We start from the raw sequence: 21,339 nt of genomic DNA, 5'->3' as shown, positions 1-21,339 counted from the left end.
AGATCTAATTTTTTTGCTTAGTTTTGTGTATGTCATCAATTTCCTAATTTATTTAGACTATGCCTAGTTATTATCTTTTGTTATGGGGTGAAATCAATAATTGTTTCATGGCTTAAATTCTACTGTTAACTTACAAGCAAATATAAATTGTGTACTAATTATAAAGATTTGGAAGAAGAACTACTGTTGTTGTTGTTGTGGTCTTCAGTCCTGAGACTGGTTTGACGCAGCTCTCCATGCTACTCTATCCCGTCCAAGCTTCTTCATCTCCCAGTACCTACCACAACCTACATCCTTCTGAATCTGCTGAGTGTATTGGTCTCCGTCTACGATTTTTACCCTCCACACTGCCCTCCACTACTAATTTGGTGATCCCTCCATGCCTCAGAACATGTCCTACCAACCGACCTGTTCTTCTACTCAAGTTGTGCCACAAATTTCTCTTCTCTCCATTTCTATTCAACACCACCTCATTAGTTATGTGATGTAATCTTCAGCGTTCTTCTGTAGCACCACATTTCGAAAGCTTCTATTCTCTTTTCGTCTAAACTATTTATTGTCCACGTTTCACTTCCACACATGGCTATGCTCCATACAAATACTTTCAAAAATGGCTTCCTGACACTTAGATCTATACTCGATGTTAACAAATTTCTCTTCTTCAGAAACGCTTTCCTTGCCATTGCCAGTCTACATTTTATATCCTCTCTACTTCGACCATCATCAGTTATTTTGCTCCCCAAATAGCAAAACTCCGTTACTACTTTAAGTGCCTCATTTCCTAATCTAATTCCCTCAGCATCACCCGACTTAATTCGACTACATTCCATTATCCTTGTTTTGCTTTGGTTGATGTTCATCTTATATCCTCCTTTCAAGACACTATCCATTCCGTTCAACTGCTCTTCCAAGTCCTTTGCTGTCTCTGACAGAATTACAATGTCATCGGCGAATCTCAAAGTTTTTATTTCTTCTCCATGGATTTTAATACCTACTCCGAATTTTTCTTTTGTTTCCTTCACTGCTTGCTCAATATACAGATTGAGAACAACTACTGGCATTCTTAAAGTATTTATTTGACTCTACTCGAAAACATGTTAGCAAAGCCAGCCCTTAATTAATTCCAAAATAATTACCAGGTTTGTCACAAAAAGCGTTGTTTGCATAACCATATCTGTTAATTTCATGATTTAAACAAATAATTTGGCCCAACCTTTGTGGTGGAAGAAACTGTTAAAAAGAACCTTTTTTTTATGTATTCAGTTAATTTAATGAGTTACGTTTTAACAGTAATTTCTGACACTTAAACATCAAACACTGTATAAAGTATCAATTTTTGTCTCGAGACAGTCAGTCCAAGGCCGATTTACAAACGGGAAATCTGTGTCACTTAGAGTAACAATAATGCAGTGGAATTAGAGTAACACAAATAGCCCATGTGTTAAAACAATGACAGTGTCTGTTCAGTAGTATCACACGTACCATATTATTCTGCACGAACTGTGTGGTTAGGTTTTTATAGCACACAGATGTTCAACTGTAAACTTTTGCAGTGGTATGCTGACGTTTGCCTGCAAACTATTAATGAGGCTTATCGAAAGTTTACCAATAGTGAACTGGCTGTATAACTGTGTAATATTGTGGGTTTTCACTGAAAGTAAAGAACTGTGAAATGCAACTGTGCAATTGTCGCCTACATCATTTACAGTAGTCAGTGTTGAACTTTCACCCCCCATTTTTCAGTCAGTATAGCATGCAGTGTGTCGACACCGAGGACTACCAACGAAGAAATAAAGGAGGCAAATGTTGCACAGTACAAGTTGTAAATATTTTATTTTTCATTTGCTGACTAGTTTTGGGCCGAGACCCCAAAAATGGCTTTTCCAAAGATGTCAAAAAATGTGTAATGCATGTACTGTACATGTAAATGCACTGTAAATGTACATTACACATTTTGTTATGTTGATTTGAAAATGGGTTTCAGCTTGAAACTAGTCATCAAATGAAAAAAAAATATTTGCAACTTCGACTTTATTTTTTATTTAGCACAAAATGTTTTGTATTGTAAATGATGTAATCTGTATGCTATTTTATGTAACACTGTGCATCTTGTAAGTATATTCTTTGTATTTTGTTTTTCTTGAAATAAAAACAAAGTAAATATTCCAGAATTCGAATAAAAAACAGCTGCCAACATGAGTAACGTAGAAGTAAATATCCTCGTAGTAGTGAAGCAACTTAAATCACTTAATAAAAGCAAATCTTCTGGACTGTATACCAATTAGGTTCCTTTCGGAGTATGCTGATGCATTAGCTCCATACTTAACAATCATATACAACCGTCCGCTCGACGAAAGATCCATACCCAAAGACTAGAAAGTTGCACCGGTCACACCAATATTAAAGAAAGGTAGTATGATTAATCCACTAAATTACAGGCCCATATCATTAACATCGATATGCTGTAGGATTTTGGAACATATATTGTGTTCGAACATAATGAACTACCTCAAAGAAAACTATCTGTTGACACACAGTCAACAAGGATTTAGGAAACATCATTTCTGTGAAACACAACTAGCGCTGTATTCACATCAAGTGTTGAGTACTATTGACAAGGAATTTCAGATCGATTCCGTATTTCTGGATTTGCGGAAGGTTTCTGACACTGTACCACACAAGCGGCTTGTAGTGAAATTGCGTTCTTATGGAATATCGTCTCAGTTATGTGATTGGATTTGTTGTTTCCCATCAGAAATGTCATAGTTCGTATTAATTAAGAGAAAGTCATCCAGTAAAACAGAAGTGATTTCTGGCATTCCCCAAGGTAGCGTTATAGGCCCTTTGCTGTTTCTTATCTATACAAATGATTTGGGAGACAATCTGAGCAGCTGTCTTCGGTTGTTTGCAGATGACGCTGTCACTTATCGACTAATAAAGTCATCAGATGATCAAAACAAACTGCAACATGATTTAGGAAAAATATCTGAATGGTGCGAAAAGTGGCAGTTGACCCTAAATAAAGAAAAGTGTGAGGTCATGCACATGAGTGCTAAAAGGAACTTGTTAAACTTCAGTTACACGATATATCAGTCAAATCTGAAAGCTGTAAATTGAACTAAATACCTAGGTATTACAATTATGAACAACTTAAATTGGAAAGAGCACATAGAAAATTTTGTGCAGAAGGCTAACCAAAGACTGTGTTTTATTGGCAGGACACTCAGAAAATGTAACAGACCTACTAAGGAAACTGCCTACACTAAGCTTGTCTGTCCTCTTTTAGAATACTGCTGCGCAGTATGGGAACCTTACCAGGTAGGACTCATGGAATACATCGAAAAAGTTCAAAGAAAGGTAGCATGTTTTGTATTATCACGAAACATGGGAGAGAGTATCACAGAAATTATACAGGATTTGGGCTGGAAATCATTAAAAGAAAGGCATTTTTCGTTGCGACAGAATCTTCTCACGAAATTCCAATCACCAACTTTCTCCTCCGAAAATAATTCGTTGACACTGACCTACATAGAGAGGAATGATCACCATGATAAAATAAGGGAAATCAGAGCTCGCACAGAAAGATATAGGTGTTGTTGTGGTTGGTTGGGGTTGAAGGGACCAAACAGCAAGGTCATCAGTCCCTTGATTAAAATGTGTTCCATTCGGATAGTGTGGCATCTCAGAAAAGTCAGAACGATAAAAGGGAAAAGGCTAAAAAATGTGAAAGGCCAGTCATGTTGTCAATGGTAAAAACAAAATGAGGTAAGTCAGCAAGAGAGCAAACCCAACGCTATTCTAGAGGCTTGAAACATCCCACCTCGGAAGCAGCAGAGGCAAGACCACCTGCGACTTAAAAGGTGCAACCACTAAAATGGAGAAGTGCGTATGGGAAATGGAGACTAATCAATCCTAAAAAATGATAAAAACAGAGTAAAAGGGGAAGAAAAGAGGATCTCGGCCAGAGAGGAGAGTCGGGAATCTCCAAACATGGCTTACAGTGGGAGACACCCCAACACTCACCGCCCTGCCCCAACTCCAGAGAGAGATTAAAAACCTTAGAACTGAGAATAAAAGCCCCTTTCCTGGAGGAAACCGAGAACCAGGTCGACCATTCGGGAATCGTAAGCCATCATCAAAGGTAAAGTCGGGGGAGTCTGTACTCAGGACGCAGAGCCAAAAGAAGGGCGCATTCATCCAAAATGTGGGCTACTGACTGGAAGGCTCCATCATGCAAAAGAAGACCCTGGGTCAGCCTGTTATGGCCAATGCGGAGGCGACACAGTGTGGTCGAGTCCTTTCGGGAGAGGCAAAGGAAGAACGCCATGGGCCTGGTGTCACCTTAATCGCACGAAGTTTATTAGACAGGGAAGTAGCCTCCCAAGAGTTGGCCCATGATTGGGCAAGATTTGATGTGAAGCCGTAATTCCGCTGCAGGAGGGTTTACAGAAAGCGGGGATAAGTGACTGCACCCTCAGCCAAATGATCAGCGAGGAAGACAGGACAAAGAAAGAAGCTGAAAATCACGGCAAAGAGATGCAAGGCGGAGCCCAACCGGTAAACCCGCGCGAGGGCGGGAATCAGGTGGGCGACGTCCATGATCTTGGAACAGGATAGAATAGGAAGGATGAGTGGGAGAGGAATGGACAGCAAGTGCATAAGACACCAGAAGCTGGGACCACCAAACAGAAAGGGGGGGGGGGGGGGGAACCCAGCTTCAACCAGGAGACTATCAACAGGGCTAGTAGGGCCAAACGGATACCACGATGGTGGACAGGATCCAGCATGTGCAGTGTGGAAGGTGCAGCCGAACCATAAACTTGACAACCATAATCCGAGCAAGACAGAACTAAAGCACGATAAAGACAGAGAAGGAGGGAGCGGTCTGCACCCCAAGAGGAGTGGGCAAGGAAGTGAAGGACATTGTGTTTATGGAAACACCCTACCTTCAGAAGTCTGATATGGGGCAGCCAAGTGAGCTTGTTGTCAAAAAGAAGACCCATGAAACAAAACTGTGGGACTACTGGAAATCGTGCATCGAAATAGAGCTCTGGATCAGGGTGGATCATAGTACGGCGACAGAAGTGCACCACCCGCGATTTTAAAGGAGAGAATTGAAACCCCTGTGAGAGGGTCCATGAATGACCGATGGAACAGGAACTGGCGGATAAAAATCGAGAGTGGGCCCCGAAGACCCCACTGATGAAGTTTAAGTAAGATGTGCTGGCGCCAAGCCACGTCATAGGCCTTGCGAAGGTCAAAAAATACTGCAACCAAATGGCGGTGCTGGGAAAAAGCCTGCCAAACTGCGGATTCCAAGTGAAGTAAATGATCGATCGGAGACTGTCCCTCTCGGAAGCCACATTGGTAAGGGGACAATAGATCCTGAGATTGAGCCAACGGGCTACCATCCGTTCAAGTAACTTGCAAACAACATTGGTCAAACTAATTGGCCTATAGCTGTCAATAAATAGGGGGTTCTTACCAGGCTTTAGAACAGGAACCACAGTGCTATCCCTCCACTGAAAAGGGAAGTCACCCTGGAGCCAGATACGGTTAAACACCTGAAGAAGATGTTGCTGTTGTGGAGCACTGGGATGTTGAAGCAGTTGGTTATGAATGGAGTCTGGGCCAGGGGCTGTATCATGAGAAGAAGAAAGTGCAGAAAGAAATACCCATTCAATAAAGGTTCGTTGTAAGATTTTAACTGACAAAGGGTAAAACATAAGGTGGAAGCTTCAGCACGAGGTTTCCAGTGAAGGAAAGCAGTTGGATAGGTGGCTGATGCTGATGCCATTGCAAAATGCATCGCAAGATGTTCCGCAAGAATCAACAGGTCCGTACAAAGGCCATCTGGGAGGCAAAGGCCTGGGAGGGTGGACTGCCGATGGCAACCTTGGAAAGAGCGAAGTGTAGCCCATACCCATGACATAGGGACAGTAGAACTGAGGGAAGAAACAAATCATTCCCAACATATCCCTTTGCTCTGTTTGATTAAATAACAGGCTTTAACACGAAGGCGTTTAAAGGTAATAAGGCTGGCAACGGATGGGTGCCTCTTAAGGTGTTGCAAAGCTCGACGGTGATCACGGATGCCAATGGCAATGGCCGTACTCCACCACGGGACTTGCCGGCGACGAAATGGTCCAGATGACAGGAAGGCTAGCAGCACGAACAATCGCATCAGACACGTCACGTAGGACGTCATCAATACAACCCGACAAAGAGGGACAAAACACGATCTGTGCAGTGTATAGAGGCCAATCAGCACGTTGGAAAGACCAACAAGATAACCTGTCCATCGGGGAGTGGGAAGGGAGAGAGAGAATCAACGGGAAATGGTCACTATCACAAAGGTCGTCATGTGGCGACCAGTGTAATGAAGAGAAGAGAGAGGGAGAAGAAAGAGAAAGATCAATGTCAGAAAAGGTACCATGACTTGCACTGAAATGAGTAGGGGGCCATCATTAAGAAGGCACAAGTCGTGGTCTGTAATAAATTGATCTAAGAGACCTCGTCTAGATGGAAATGCACTGCCTCACAAGGGATGATGAGCATTAAAATCCCCGAGGAGGAGGAAGTTGCTGAAGAAGGGCAGTTAAGGCAGCAGGTGTAAGAATGCTGTCAGGAGGGAGATAAAGATTTCAAACCATGACCTCAAGAGTCCAGGTGGACCCTAACAGCAACTGCTTCCAATGTAGTTTGAAGAGGAATCTACGTGCTAGCAATGTATGTACAGACCAATGTACAAACGCCACCATAAGCCCGCACAGGGGTCCGACCCAATTTCAACAGAAAACACCAAACCCACAGAGGGTCAGTGAGTGATCATCAGTAAAATGAGATTCCTATAGAACCACACAAGCTGCAGAGTAAGACAAAATAAGGGATTTGAATTCCGGAAGGTGACAGTAGTATCCATTACAATTCCATTGGATAACCACAGAACGATGATTTAAATGGGGGTTGAACAGGCTAAAGCCAGTCATACCACCGGGTCACCACCCGTCACTGACAAGGAGGAGGCGACATCCAGGTCAGAATCTGGTTGTGAAGCCGGGGATGGGACCTCTGGTGACACCAGAACCTCTTTGTCCTGGGACTTATGTTTCTTCTTCTCTTTGGGTTGAGATGAGGAGGGCTGTGTAGCATAAAGAAGCCAGCTACAGCACGATCGGGAACAGAAAGAGATCGGGCGACCTGGAGGCCGACAGACCGTGGTTCCCGCAGTCGTCACATGGCAACAGACCTTTGGCCTGCAAGGTGCCGAAAAGGGGCATGCCGGGAGGGGCACCCTCGAACGGCAGACGCCGAAGGAGTGGGACACAGGAATTGTGCCAAGATGGGTACAGGCCCGAAGGACCACAGACTGTGCAGCTAAAGCAGTTTTGATCAGCAACGAACCCGACCGCATCTTGCTCAGGGAGTCCACTTCGCCAAACTTGTCTTCAGTGTGTTCCACAAAGAATAAAGGTTTGGTATTGGTGAAAGTATCCCCATCAGTCCTGGTGCAAACCAGATAGCGGGGGAAAGGCTTTGCCCCTAGCTGACGGGCCTGACCCTCTTCCCAGGTGGTAGCCATGGAAGGGGAGGCTGAAGGGGCAGGAGAAGCAGCACTAGAAGTATCGGCCGCAGAAGAACAGCCAGAGTTCTGGACCTGTATGCATTTCATTTCATTTGCATAGCGTCCACCCTGATACCACCCACTCCGATCAGGGGCTCTCCTAACGGGTGCCACCCAGCCACAGCAAGGGCCGTCTGGCACAGCAGCCATTGCCGGGAGTTCCGATGCTCCAGGATGATGAGCAACCACTCAAAGGCTTGCATGAGGAGGTCACAGCTCAGGTGCCAGAAGTGTGATCCCTGTGTGTTCAGGGGACTCAACCGAAATGGTACATAGCAACCCCACCACAATGGTTAGCTACCGTGCTGGCTATGCACCCTAGCATCAGACAACGATGTGAAAGAAAAGGTGGAATGAACTAGGAGGGCACATGTCGGAGACACTAGGTAAGGTGCTCTTCCCCAAATGGCTCATACTACGGAAGAGAAATTTAGTAATGGAGGTCAAACCCCAGAGGGGGACCAGGGAGTGCCAAAATGTCCAGACACTCTGTGACCAAAATGGTACTGAAACAGAGGATGACAGACTAAAGGACGAAATACTAAATGTCTTCTTCCAAAGCTGTTTCACAGAGGAAGACTGCACTGTGCTTCCTTCTCTAGATTGTCGCACAGTTGACAAAATGGTAGATATCGAAGTAGACGACAGAGGGATAGAGAAACAATTAAAATCGCTCAAAAGAGGAAAGGCCGCTGGTCCTGATGGGATACCAGTTCGATTTTACACAGAGTACGCGAAGGAACTTGCCCCCCTTCTTGCAGCGGTGTACCGTAGGTCTCTAGAAGAGTGAAGCGTTCCAAAGGATTGGAAAAGGACACAGGTCATCCCCGTTTTCAAGAAGGGACGTCGAACAGATGTGCAGAACTATAGACCTATATCTCTAACGTCGATCAGTTGTAGAATTTTGGAACACGTATTATGTTCGAGTATAATGTCTTTTCTGGAGACTAGAAATCTACTCTGTAAGAATCAGCATGGGTTTCGAAAAAGACGGTCGTGTGAAACCCAGCTCGTGCTATTCGTCCTCGAGACTCAGAGGGCCTTAGACACGGGTTCACAGGTAGATGCCGTGTTTCTTGACTTCCGCAAGGCGTCTGACACAGTTCCCCACAGTCGTTTAATGAACAAAGTAAGAGCATATGGACTATCAGATCAATTGTGTGATTGGATTGAGGAGTTCCTAGATAACAGAACGCAGCATGTCATTCTCAATGGAGAGAAGTCTTCCGAAGTAAGAGTGATTTCAGGTGTGCCGCAGGGGAGTGTCATAGGACCGTTGCTATTCACAATATACATAAATGACTTGGTGGATGACATCGGAAGTTCACTGAGGCTTTTTGCAGATGATGCTGTGGTGTATCGAGAGGTTGCAACAATGGAAAATTGTACTGAAATGCAGGAGGATCTGCAGCGAATTGACGTATGGTGCATGGAATGGCAATTGAATTTCAATGTAGACAAGTGTAATGTGATGCGAATACATAGAAAGATAGGTCCCTTATCATTTAGCTACAAAATAGCAGGTCAGCAACTGGAAGCAGTTAATTCCATAAATTATCTGGGAGTACGCATTAGGAGTGATTTAAAATGGAATGATCATATAAAGTTGATCGTCGGTAAAGCAGATGCCAGACTGAGATTCATTGGAAGAATCCTAAGGAAATGCAATCCGACAACAAAGGAAGTAGGTTACAGTACGCTTGTTCGCCCAATGCTTGAATACTGCTCAGCAGTGTGGGATCCGCACCAGGTAGGGTTGATAGAAGAGATAGAGAAGATCCAACGGAGAGCAGCGCGCTTCGTTACAGGATCATTTAGTAATTGCGAAAGCGTTACGGAGATGATAGATAAACTCCAGTGGAAGACTCTGCAGGAGAGACGCTCAGTAGCTCAGTACGGGTTTTGTTAAAGTTTCGAGAACATACCTTCACCGAAGAGTCAAGCAGTATATTGCTCCCTCCTACGTATATCTCGCGAAGAGACCATGAGGATAAAATCAGAGAGATTAGAGCCCACACAGAAGCATACCGACAATCCTTCTTTCCATGTACAATACGAGACTGGAATAGAAGGGAGAACCGATAGAGGTACTAAGGGTACCCTCCGCCACACACCGTCAGGTGGCTTGTGGAGTATGGATGTAGATGTAGATGTAGAAGGAGGAGGTGATTACGCAACAAAGCTAAATTGCAAAACCAACATAAGCAGGAGGATAGCGGGGGCCAACATAAGCAAGGACACCAAGAGAGGGAGAGGAGAGGGCGAGGGGGAAGGAGCAAGGACACCAAGAGAGGGAGAGGAGAGGGTGAGGGGGAAGGAGCAAGGAGAGGAAAGGAGGGGAAGGGGAAGAAAATGCAGCCCTGGAAAGAAGGAAGGCTGCAATAGCTCGGGGCCGCGTGCTCGCCACGCACGTATCCACAAAAGAGTTGTGAACCCCCTGGGGGTATATAGGTGTTCATTCTTTCCGCGCACTATATGATATTCAAATAATAGAGAATTGTGAAGGTGGTTCACTGAACCCTATGCCAGGCACTTAAATGTGATTTGCAGCATATCTCTGTAGATGTAGATGTAATTTTGTTTACTTTGTATCTATACGGTTTACAGTATTGTTTTCTTTTCTTCTTTTTTTACCCATACAATGTTCAATATTTCAACCAGTCATAATATTGCAGTATAAGCTTTGCACATAATGTAATTTAACAGGACCAAATAAAAATCAATTAAGCACATTAAAATAATTCTTTTGTTGAATGACCTCTGCCATGATATTTCAGTCAATTTTCAAGGTGTGTGATGAGTCAACACTGCACTAAAAATCATTTTTGCATGTCACTAGCAGTTTTGTAAGCACCAGTAAACATTGAAGAAACACAAATGAAGTTGTTAACCAACAGATCATGCCAAAACAACATTAATGAAAGAAGATTTAAAAGTGGTACCTAAGGCAATGATAGAGATGACAGAAAAAATTCTACACACAACCATATCATTAGTTTCACTGATCTTGAATTAAGATCCAAACAGACTGAACCTGTGTGTAACGTTTTCTCAACATGGTCAGACTTGGGAGCACATGTATCGTCAAGTTGAGTCTTGTCAGGATCACTATTCACAACTCACAGTAATGAGAAAATTTACACAAGATTATCACTAGTGAAAATCCTAAATGGGCTGGTGAAACACTTCAAGATTGAAAGTTTTAACACTTATAAGTCAATAGAGAAGACTTTCAGAATTTGATGAGGAAGATAATATTGATAATGTTTGGGTAACTGATGTACTTCACAAAGAATTTATGTCTCCAGGTAGAGCAGTATATATAGAATTCACACAAAATGTTAAAATACTTGTTATCTTGATTCAGATGAGTTTTCCCAGATTTTCTGATCTTTCCCCAATTACACAGATGCCTCAGCTTACCCAGGAGCAATTAATCAGTTGCACCTCTTGAGGAAACTTAAAAGTATAGTACCAGAACAGTACCTTCTAACTGTGTACTATGCAATGTCCCACAGCCACATCATTTATGGGCTGTTGTTGTGGGGCCATTCTGCAGGCTGCAAGAATGTGCTTTTACTGCAAAAGAAAGCAATGAGGATCATTACTTCAAGCAAAAAAACAGACCACTGTAAACCAGTTTTCACCAGGTTAGGAGTTCTGACTGTTTACAGTCAGTATATATTGAACTGACTCTTCCACATAAACCATGATATTTACAGAAAGAAAAATGAATTCCAGAAATACAGCACTCGCAACAAAGACTGTATCAACACGCCAAGGTGTTCATTAGCAAAGACACAAAACAGCTTCCCAATGGTGGCCCTAAAATTGATTAATGCTCTACCTGATCACATACCATCCTTAGCATGGGAGCAGTTTAAAGCTACTATTTTGTGTAAGCTAAAAGAGCAACCCTTCTACACTATTGAAGAATTCTTCTCTAGTAATAACATAGTGTTTACTTGAACTGCTGCTCAGTTCCGTGACTCCAACAGCAAATGTTACATTTAATTTCATTATGTACTTTTGTCTATTCTATAGTTCTGACATTATTGATATCTAATTTATAACTTAAATACGTCTTGCAGTATTAAATTACTATCATAGTAGAGCTGTATTCATGTATTTTAATAATGTTGTATCTTGACACTGACTGTCCAGCTGTGGCTGGTGAATGACACAGAATTGGTAATAAAGGTAATAATAACAATAATAATAATAATAATGTTACTTGCTGAAATGCAAGTCTCCATCACTACATCATCCAATTCAACACAAATCGTAAGGATGATCCATGTAAGCATATTGTGGGATCGTAAACTTGTGTTAAGCAATGGATTGCATCAAATGAATGCAATTTTGAGGAAATACAGATTAAGAATTCTTAGGCCTTTGATGTTGAATTAGTTATTGCCTTAGCACAGGAAATTGTGGACAGCACTGTGTATATGCACTATAGTAGCAATAAATATATCTTTAAAAATCATACTGTACCTGTTGCGTGTAATCTCCAAATTCTGCCTGCAGTGCAAGTCCTGCCATAGAGATGTGAGTCTTCAGGTCACAAACTAATTGTTGCTCAAGGAGATTTCTTCGAAGCTGCAAGTACAGCATATGCTTCATTGACCAGCTCCTGCAAAAGAAAATTTTATTTGATCACCCGTGCATTTACGTCATACCCTAGTGTAAGGCACAAAAAGAAGACTGCTATACATTTCATGTTTCAGCCTAAAGGCCTTCTTGTAAAGTAGCAAACACATGCAAATTCATGAAAGCACAACTCACACAAATGTGGCCACTGTCTCTGGCCACTGAGGCCAAACATAGAGTAACTGTGCCTGATGAGAGACACAATCCATGTATGGGGGGGGGGGGGGGGGGTTAAGGGGGAGGGGGGGCAGGGATGGGGGTGGAATAGCAGGATAGGAAATACAGATGGGAGAGCATGTAGTGCTGTTTGTGGAAGCATGTAGGGATGTGGTGGGAACACAGTAGAGCTGCTAGGTGCAGGAGATTTTAAGGGGAACTGGGGGGTCAGTAGCGGGAAGGAAGAAAAAAGGAGAGAAGTGGTGGAGAGGGCAAAAAGAAACTAGCTGGTGTGTTGGTGGAGGAGAAAGCCGTGCAGTCCTTGAGTGAGAGTAGGGATGAACTTTGTGTTGGGCAGCGTGTTGAGCAACTAGGTGTCTAGCTTGGCCACAGTTTGTCAGTGGCTGTTCATGTGGACAGACAGCTTGTTGGTTGTCATTTCTATGTAGAAAGCAGCTTAGTTTGTAGATCACAAGACTGCTCTCACAGTTAGTCCTACTTTGGAGGGGATAGGTGAGGCCTGGGCTGTACTGGAGTATTTGGTGCACCTAGCTGCCCCACCCCATCCCTAAAACGTCCCTGCATGCTCCAACAGACAACACCACACCCTTCCCTACCCCTATTTCCTATCATGCTATCCCTCCCACCTTCCCACCCCAGCCTCCTCCTTGCCCCCACCACCAATGGATTACTTCTCCCACCAAGTGCAGTTACTTGCAATCTGGCCTCAGTGGCAAGAGACAGCAGTCATATGGGTGGCAGTTATGCTTGCATGGATATGTGTGTGTTTTCTACTTTAGAAGCAGGCCTTTGGCCAAAAGCTTAAATGTATAGCAGTCTTTTTGTCATACCTGTCTACCACTCAACGTCTCCTCTAAATGGTGAATAGCAATCAATCCTTTACTAATCCTTTTACTAATACTCTCCAACTTCCATTTTGAACTTCATATGACAACCATTATTTTTATAATGTACTATGAAGTACTATGAAAAATAATATACAGGATGTAACAGGTATAAGTGCAGATACTTTCATATGTGGTACCTTAATTTGTACACACACTAGTGTGTTGGTTGTTTTTTCTCTTCATCGAACAGTCTTTCCCCAAACATGTCACAAACTTTACGACTTGATGCTTTCTCCATTTAACTGGACCACTAAGAGGACTAAGCCTTTAGGTACAGACATACCGTTTTGTGTCCATGTGTCTACAATTCCAATACCTAATGTGTTATTCAAGTGAAAATAAGCATTAATGACTTGCACAAGTCTGTAGGCTTCCACGAGCAATGTCATTTTGGATTAAACAATTTTGAGTATTGGGTTGAGTCATTGTATGCTCGATGTTTCAAGTGACTCAACCCTGAAGAGGACTGCAGTAGATCGGTTGAAATGTCAGCAACTTAGTTGTTTTAGTAGTTTATAATGATGTGGCCAAATACCCGAAATTATTTTATCCAAAATTAATGGCGTGCTCTTGCCACATATACTTGGGGGTACCACCCAAACTAAACACGTACTGCTCCTAATGGTTATAATTATTAGTCTGCAAATAAAGTAAACACTGATGTAATGTTGTTCAGTACACATTCTTCAGTCACAAGTAGGAATATCTGCACCTATATCTGTTACACTCTGCATACCTCAAGATCACTGGAAGGATTTATACATAATGTCCAAAGTAGTCAAGCTGCATTTTGTGAAAGACTGCTACCTCAGTTTCAACTGCAAATGTTAGAAATTAAAAAATAGTTCTAATTCTTAATTAATATATTTTCAGACAAACTACAAGGAGATACTTTACAGCATGTCTCACAAAGACATCACCGACTATGAAATAAAATAAATGGTGATGATAAATGATAGATGGTTGCACAAAGTGAAGTCCTTTTGGGAATGTCATAAAAACTGGATATAAAATGTCATTCTTCATTCAAAATTTCTGTCACAGTTTTGTGTATATTATACAAGTGACTAGCATTACACATAGCCATTCATTTTCAAAGCAGCTCTGCACAACATTACAGTATTAGGAAAACATGTAATGAAACAACATTAACATGATACAACTAAAACAGTTCTTCATAGAGCAGTTATCATTTTTTTGATTTTAACATACCTGATGTTAGATGCTTATCAGTGCAAAATATCACTGACATACTTGGGTAACAGACGTGGTGGTAATCATATTACAGCATGATACTTTTGATAGGGGAAACAGTACTGACTGTGTGTACTACAAACAAGTTCCCATCAAATCAACAGGTGTCACTACTTTTCTGCTCTCTACCTACACAGATTGTCCTTGGCCAATAGTATGTTTGAGTCACAATCTAATGAAACTAGTGACACCTGTTGAGTTGATGTGAACTTGTTTGTAGTACCTACAGTTAGTACTATTTAATTTGCGGAAAGTATCATGCTGTCATTTGATTATCATCGCATCTGTTATATGACTGTGTTATGTTAACCAAGTATGTCGGTGATGTTTTGCATCGGTAAGCACTTTACAGCAGGTATGTTAAAATCATAAAATGTTAAAATGTTAATTTTGCTATTAAGAACTGTTCAAGTTATATCATGATAATGTTATTTCATTACATGTTTTCCTAATAGTGCAATGTTCTGTACGTATGGTTTGAAAATGAATGGCTGCATTCAAAACTGGTCACCAATATAAAATACACCCGGCCGTGACATATTTATAGACAGAATTATCAAATCTAATTAGTTGGTCCCTTCCCAACAAAATGTTGGAACAGCATATATACTTGGATATAATAGGATTGGTTCCAAATGTTACTAATTATGGCATGGGATGCTGTTATCACTACAAACAGTTCAAGAATGAAGCTATATTTATTTACGATATTCATTTATATTGTGAGCAAGTCATGTGGATGTGAAATGAGTGAATAAAGAATGGCGCATCTGTCCTACAAAATGCTACATGTTCACATCAAATGTTTTTCAATATGTGCACTTTGTAGAACATTGAACTGATGCAAAAGAATTCATTAATGGATATTCTTAGATTATGGTGAATAACTGCAATAGACATCACTCTTCCATTGTTTCATATGACTGCATCCAGGGCCACCTATCATAGGCCCTTGGAACTAAATTTTACAGTTATGTATCTATTTTTTATGGAGTGCCAATAAAGAGACCTCTCCCCGAAATCTTTTTGTCACTCAATGTGCCCAAGTTATTTCTTTTCATAGACACTATGTCCCTTGTGAAACATGCTGTATGTACATACTTCCACTTCCAATTAGTAATTTCTTATTCCAGTCAGGACCATAGAAAACAAAAGTAGCAATGTACAACCGAGATTAGCATAGTACTAACACAGAAGTCTATAACATAATTGATTCTCTGAAACTTTCTCATGATTTCACTTATGAAATACATGTTGTTGTTGTTGTTGTGGTCTTCAGTCCTGAGACTGGTTTGATGCAGCTTTCCATGCTACTCTATCCTGTGCAAGCTTCTTCATCTCCCAGTACCTACTGCAACCTACATCCTTCTGAATCTGCTTAGTGTATTCATCTCTTGGTCTCCCTCTACGATTTTCACCCTCCACGCTGCCCTCCAATACTAAATTGGTGATCCCTTGATGCCTCAGAACATGTCCTACCAACCGATTCCTTCTTCTAGTCAAGATGTGACACAAACTTCTCTTCTCCCCAATCCTATTCAATACTTCCTCATTAGTTATGTGATCTACCCATCTAATCTTCAGCATTCTTCTGTAGCACCACATTTCGAAAGCCTCTATTCTCTTCCTGTCCATACTATTTATCGTCCATGTTTCACTTCCATACATGGCTACACTTCATACAAATACTTTCAGAAATGACTTCCTGGCTCTTAAATCTATACTCGATGTTAACAAATTTCTCTTCGTCAGAAATGCTTTCCTTGCCATTGCCAGTCTACATTTTATATCCTCTCTACTTCAACCATCATCAGTTATTTTGCTCCCCAAATAGCAAAACTCCTTTACTACTTTAAGTGTCTCATTTCCTAATCTAATTCCCTCAGCATTACCCGACTTAATTCGACTACTCCATTATCTTTGTTTTGCTTTTGTTGATGTTCATCTTATATCCTCCTTTCAAGACACTGTCCAGTCCATTCAACTGCTCTTCCAAGTCCCTTGCCGTCTCTGACAGAATTACAATGTCATCGGCGAACCTCAACGTTTTTATTTCTTCTCCTTGGATTTTAATACCTACTCTGAATTTTTCTTTTCTTTCCTTTACTGCTTGCTCAATATACAGATTGAATAACATTGGGGAGAGGCTACAACCCTGTCTCACTCCCTTCCCAACCACTGCTTCCCTTTCATGCCCCTCGACTCTTATAACTGCCATCTGGTTTCTGTACAAATTGTAAATAGCCTTTCGCTCCCTGTATTTTACCCCTGCCACCTTTAGAATTTGAAAGAGAGTATTCCAGTCAACATTGTCAAAAGCTTTCTCTAAGTCTACAAATGCTAGAAATGTAGGTTTTCCTTTCCTTAATCTTTCTTCTAATATAAGTCGTAAGGTCAGTGTTGCCTCACGTGTTCCAGTGTTTCTACGGAATTCAAAATGATTACATAAAATACAAATACAAATACAAATTACATAAAATATTGTAAATATGCATACCATTAATGTTAATATGAAGGAACACTAATTATTCTTGCTGCCCCTGCTAAAAATATAATTTGTATGACCGCCAAAACACTGCGAAACAGTTCATTGCAGGTTCTATTATTGCTATGGATGTAAAATGATAACAATCAAATGAGTGATAGGAAAAGCCATGGAGTGAATAGTAAATACTGGACTACTGTTAACCAAAGAATTAATTAGTAGTGTTTCATCATAAATAGCCTCTATACATTTCCTTCAGATAAATATTTCATATGATCATACAAAATAGTTTCACAGGAGAATAACATTGAATTACCTGATCCCCCGGAGGCTTGGTAAGTAAAATTTTATGCGCAGGTACAGTGTGAGGCTGCATGATGGAAGGGAATCTCTTCCCCAAGCTGGAGGGGCGACTTTGCGAAGGTGTGTGTTTTTCTCCAGAAAAACAAAGTCTCCACCTAGCAAAGCAGCCAGCCCTAGAGTGAAGTTCTCTCTTAATTTCTCACTTCGCACCACAGCCTAAGGAAAAGCATAAAATTATATTTAGACTGAAAACAACTCCACAATCCAAAACTTTTAATCTCAAATACAGCAAAAAACTGTTAGAAATTACCACGAGTATCAGTGATTGCTCTTATGTTAAAATATAATTCTAACAATTTAACTGTTTGTTTTGTTAGTTTACATCACACATAAGTTAACCATTATGACCAATCATTTAATAACAAAATGGTTCACATTTAATATGCGAAACACTTACAATTCATCATGGCATGAATGTAAATAAGAATAATGAAGCACATGGTAACAACACAGGATAATAAAGTATGAATTATTTCAGAGCGAAAATGAGTGAAGAGAACTTTGAATTTTTATTCATCAGGCAGACAGCAGACTTTATAAGGGACAGTCAAATGAAAAGCAGACAGATGGAAAAAAGTTTGTAAAATGTTTATTATTTCAGAAGTAATTGCTGTAACTGTTAATACATTTATCCTACTGTGGGAGAAGATGGTCAATAGCTTGATGGGAAAAAGTTTGCAGTTGCCTGTGGAACCATGATTGTATACACGCAGAAACCCGTTCATCTGAAGCAAATCACAAACACACATATCTTTCTTCAGGGCTCTACAAATATGGAAATCTCATGGGGAGAGATTGAGACTATATGGAGGAAATGGGTTTCCCGGTGAAACGTCTGCTGTGTAGTAAAAACACTCTTGGCAACATCAACAAAATTATGCCATCTGTCATTTCTGGGCATTTGGTGTTGATGGTGTGCTTCAGTTTTTTTGAAGTGTTCACATACAGCTGTGCGTTAACTGTAGCACCGGGTTCCATAAAATCACACACTAGTGGGCACTTGCTCTCAGAGAAAAGGGTCATCATGATTTTCCCAGAGCTGGTGTGCCTGTGCTTTTAAGTATGCTGCAGAAGTGTCATTGGGAAGCTCTTTACATATCCTCCACACAGTCCTGATCTCTCCTCATGCAATTTCCATATTTTTAGAGCCCTGAAGAAAGAAGTTCATGGCTGTTGATTTGCTTCGATTGAAGAGGTGCATGCCTGGGTACAATCATGGTTCCATGGGCAATCACAAATATTTTCCATGAAGGCACTGCTTACCTTGTCTCACAGTGTGATAAGTATGTTAACAGTTATGGTTACTACTTGTGAAATAATAAACAGTTTACTTACTTTTTTCCATCTGTCTCATTTTCATAAGACTGCCCCTTAGACAAGTACTTGGTATCTTGTCGATGGTAGACAGAGTTGTAGTTGGAGTCACAAATGATGGCAGCTACATTTAGGCCACTTCTGTGCACTTACTTCATACATTCTTGGACAGCCAATGAGCATTCAGTGGTGTTCTGAGGGCTCTACTGCGAGTCTTGCAGACAACCAAAGCATTAAACGTGATTGTAGAAAGTTATTTAGCGAATTTTATTCCATTTGTTGCACTTTGTCATCTTTGACAGTAGTGGTAAGTCACAAATTCTACATAAGCAAGTGAGAGACATAATTTGCAGGATACACACTTTTTCAAGAGGAAAGCACATGTACGCACGTACTGTAACTATCACTTGGAACTGGCAACAATTCAAAACCCATCCATGCCTGGACTTGTGTGAACTGCCATCATTCATGAATTAGACTACATACATCTATGCACAGATCACAAAATGAATGCACCTTGCCTACCTTGCAGTGAGTGGCAATTCAGATGAGCTCCAAATGTTTCATATCAGGCAAACTTGAGGACCAGAAAATCAAATGGAATTTATCATTGCAAAAGTTTTGTTCTTGTGCAAATCAGAAGCAGTAATTGAGACAGACTGTGAAATAGTTCTGGACAGTACTAACTGCATCACTGAATGGCCAACACATAACTAAAATCATTGCAAAGCAGATCTACTGCTATAATTCAGCATTTTGTGTGAGAAATATAAGGACAAGACAGAAGAATAAGGTTACATACAAGAGCACAGAACTACTTTTTCTTCCTTCCATTAGTGAGTGGAACATGGAAGAGGTTGGCTAGTAATTGTATGAAATACCTCTGCCATATGGCCAGTTCCTTGTATAATGTGTGGTTGACAAATACCTTGTTGCGAACTGGCATTTTCACCACAATGCATCTTTCTGCTACATTATGTTATAAGCTTTCGTATCTACACCTGGATATACCAGATGGGCCATAAGTCAGTTTCCAAAAACATGACTGATGCAGTAATGCCAAACAAATGAAAATACAAATTTATTATCAATTCAGACATAAATGCAGAGTTCGATGAACCTACAACAGGTGTTCAAAATGGTTCCCATGCTGTTCTAAGCAAACCTTGCATCTCTTCAACACTGATTTACAAATTTTGTTGCAAATTTTCCAGTAATGTAGGTTTTTAAATTCTGACAGAATTTGTTCCTTCAAATATTCAACAATATGAATCTTGATGAAATAAACTCCATTTTTTAGTATATCCCAGACTGAAAAACTCATACAGTAGATGCCATATCTGGGAATCATGGAGGTCATTCAGCAGCACCCTGTATGACAATACATTCATCAATGATTTCATTTTGAATCACAGTAACTCCCTAATGCAGCAGTCATATAAACTTTTCCTTTATCAGGTGCAGGTGTTCAAAAAGTTGACTATTTTCTAGTTATATCATCTACTGGACGATATCTAGATAATTTATAGAATTGACAGTACCATTAAAAAAATAAGACCCAAATAGCCCACTGCTGAAAATCCTTGCCTATACGCCCATGCCAAGAAAGTTTAACTCCATCACATTGCGGAGATTCATAGAATCTCTGTAGACACAGTTGTGTCTGTTTATTCTGCAATTCACCTTAACAGACACTTTGTTGCTCCAAGGAATGCTTTTGTAAAACTTAAGATTGGCTTCTAGTCAGATTTGTGTACAGCTCAGAGAACTCCATATGTCTCTCCAGATCATCTTCATTTAGGCCTTGAACTAAATTAGTCCTATATGCACTCAATTCAGCTTTTTCTGAATCCTTGGCAATCTCTTTCTTGATATTCCATACTCCTTGGCCAATTTGCTTTGAGATTTGCTTGGTGATTGCAAAAAAACATCATGCAACAACTTGGAGATTCTTGCCTGTAGTAAAAAACTTTGGGTTGGCAGTGAAGCTTCCTTGTTAGAGTAGGCCAGTCCCTCCAAATCTTAAATTTAATTTGAAAATACCTCATCAAGAAGAGTGAGGTTGGATGTCTGGAAAATGTTCCACAAACAAATCACAAACATCACTGTAATTACAGTGCCATGTTCCACAATGTCTGCAAAACAAATACACGGTGTTCTGTAGCCAACTTTCCATTTATTGTATCTCAGGTAACAACAACCAACATAACCTCAAACTGACTTATGGGTGCTACACACTAGTCATGATCACAGCTGACCTCCACTGCACGGTGTTCTGTAGCCAACTTTCCATTTATTGTATCTCAGGTAACAACAACCAACATAACCTCAAACTGACTTATGGGTGCTACACACTAGTCATGATCACAGCTGACCTCCACTGCAGTGGATGAAACAAAGTCTAAGGATTGCTAGTGACATCTGACTTATGGCCAACCCTGTAGAATAGAATAGAACAAAGTAGAATACAATTGTATTGTTTCTTATAAGTTTCTTATCACAAGATGACTGTCTCCTTATCACAAGATGACTTACTTTCAATACATAATTTCTTTTCAATTTTTTCACTATCTCTGAAATCT

General features: G+C 40.7%; 1 protein-coding gene across 2 annotated transcripts in view; it reads right to left on the bottom strand.

Annotated features, from left to right (window-relative positions):
* LOC126364588 (tyrosine-protein phosphatase non-receptor type 13-like) overlaps positions 1–21,339 on the bottom strand; it is a 400,236-nt gene that overhangs the window by 51,057 nt on the left and 327,840 nt on the right. For both annotated transcript variants that reach the window (XM_050008068.1, XM_050008069.1), the window contains exons 6-7: positions 17,397–17,599; positions 12,122–12,260 (exon numbers count right to left, since the gene is read on the bottom strand). In XM_050008068.1, coding sequence (XP_049864025.1) covers positions 12,122–12,260; positions 17,397–17,599 — 342 coding nt within the window. The remainder of the gene's footprint in view (positions 1–12,121; positions 12,261–17,396; positions 17,600–21,339) is intronic.

This window comes from Schistocerca gregaria, chromosome 1, assembly GCF_023897955.1.
Source record: "Schistocerca gregaria isolate iqSchGreg1 chromosome 1, iqSchGreg1.2, whole genome shotgun sequence".
Lineage (NCBI taxonomy): Eukaryota > Metazoa > Arthropoda > Insecta > Orthoptera > Acrididae > Schistocerca > Schistocerca gregaria.
Note: the sequence above shows the minus strand (reverse complement) of the source record. Positions and strands in the feature narration are given on the sequence as shown.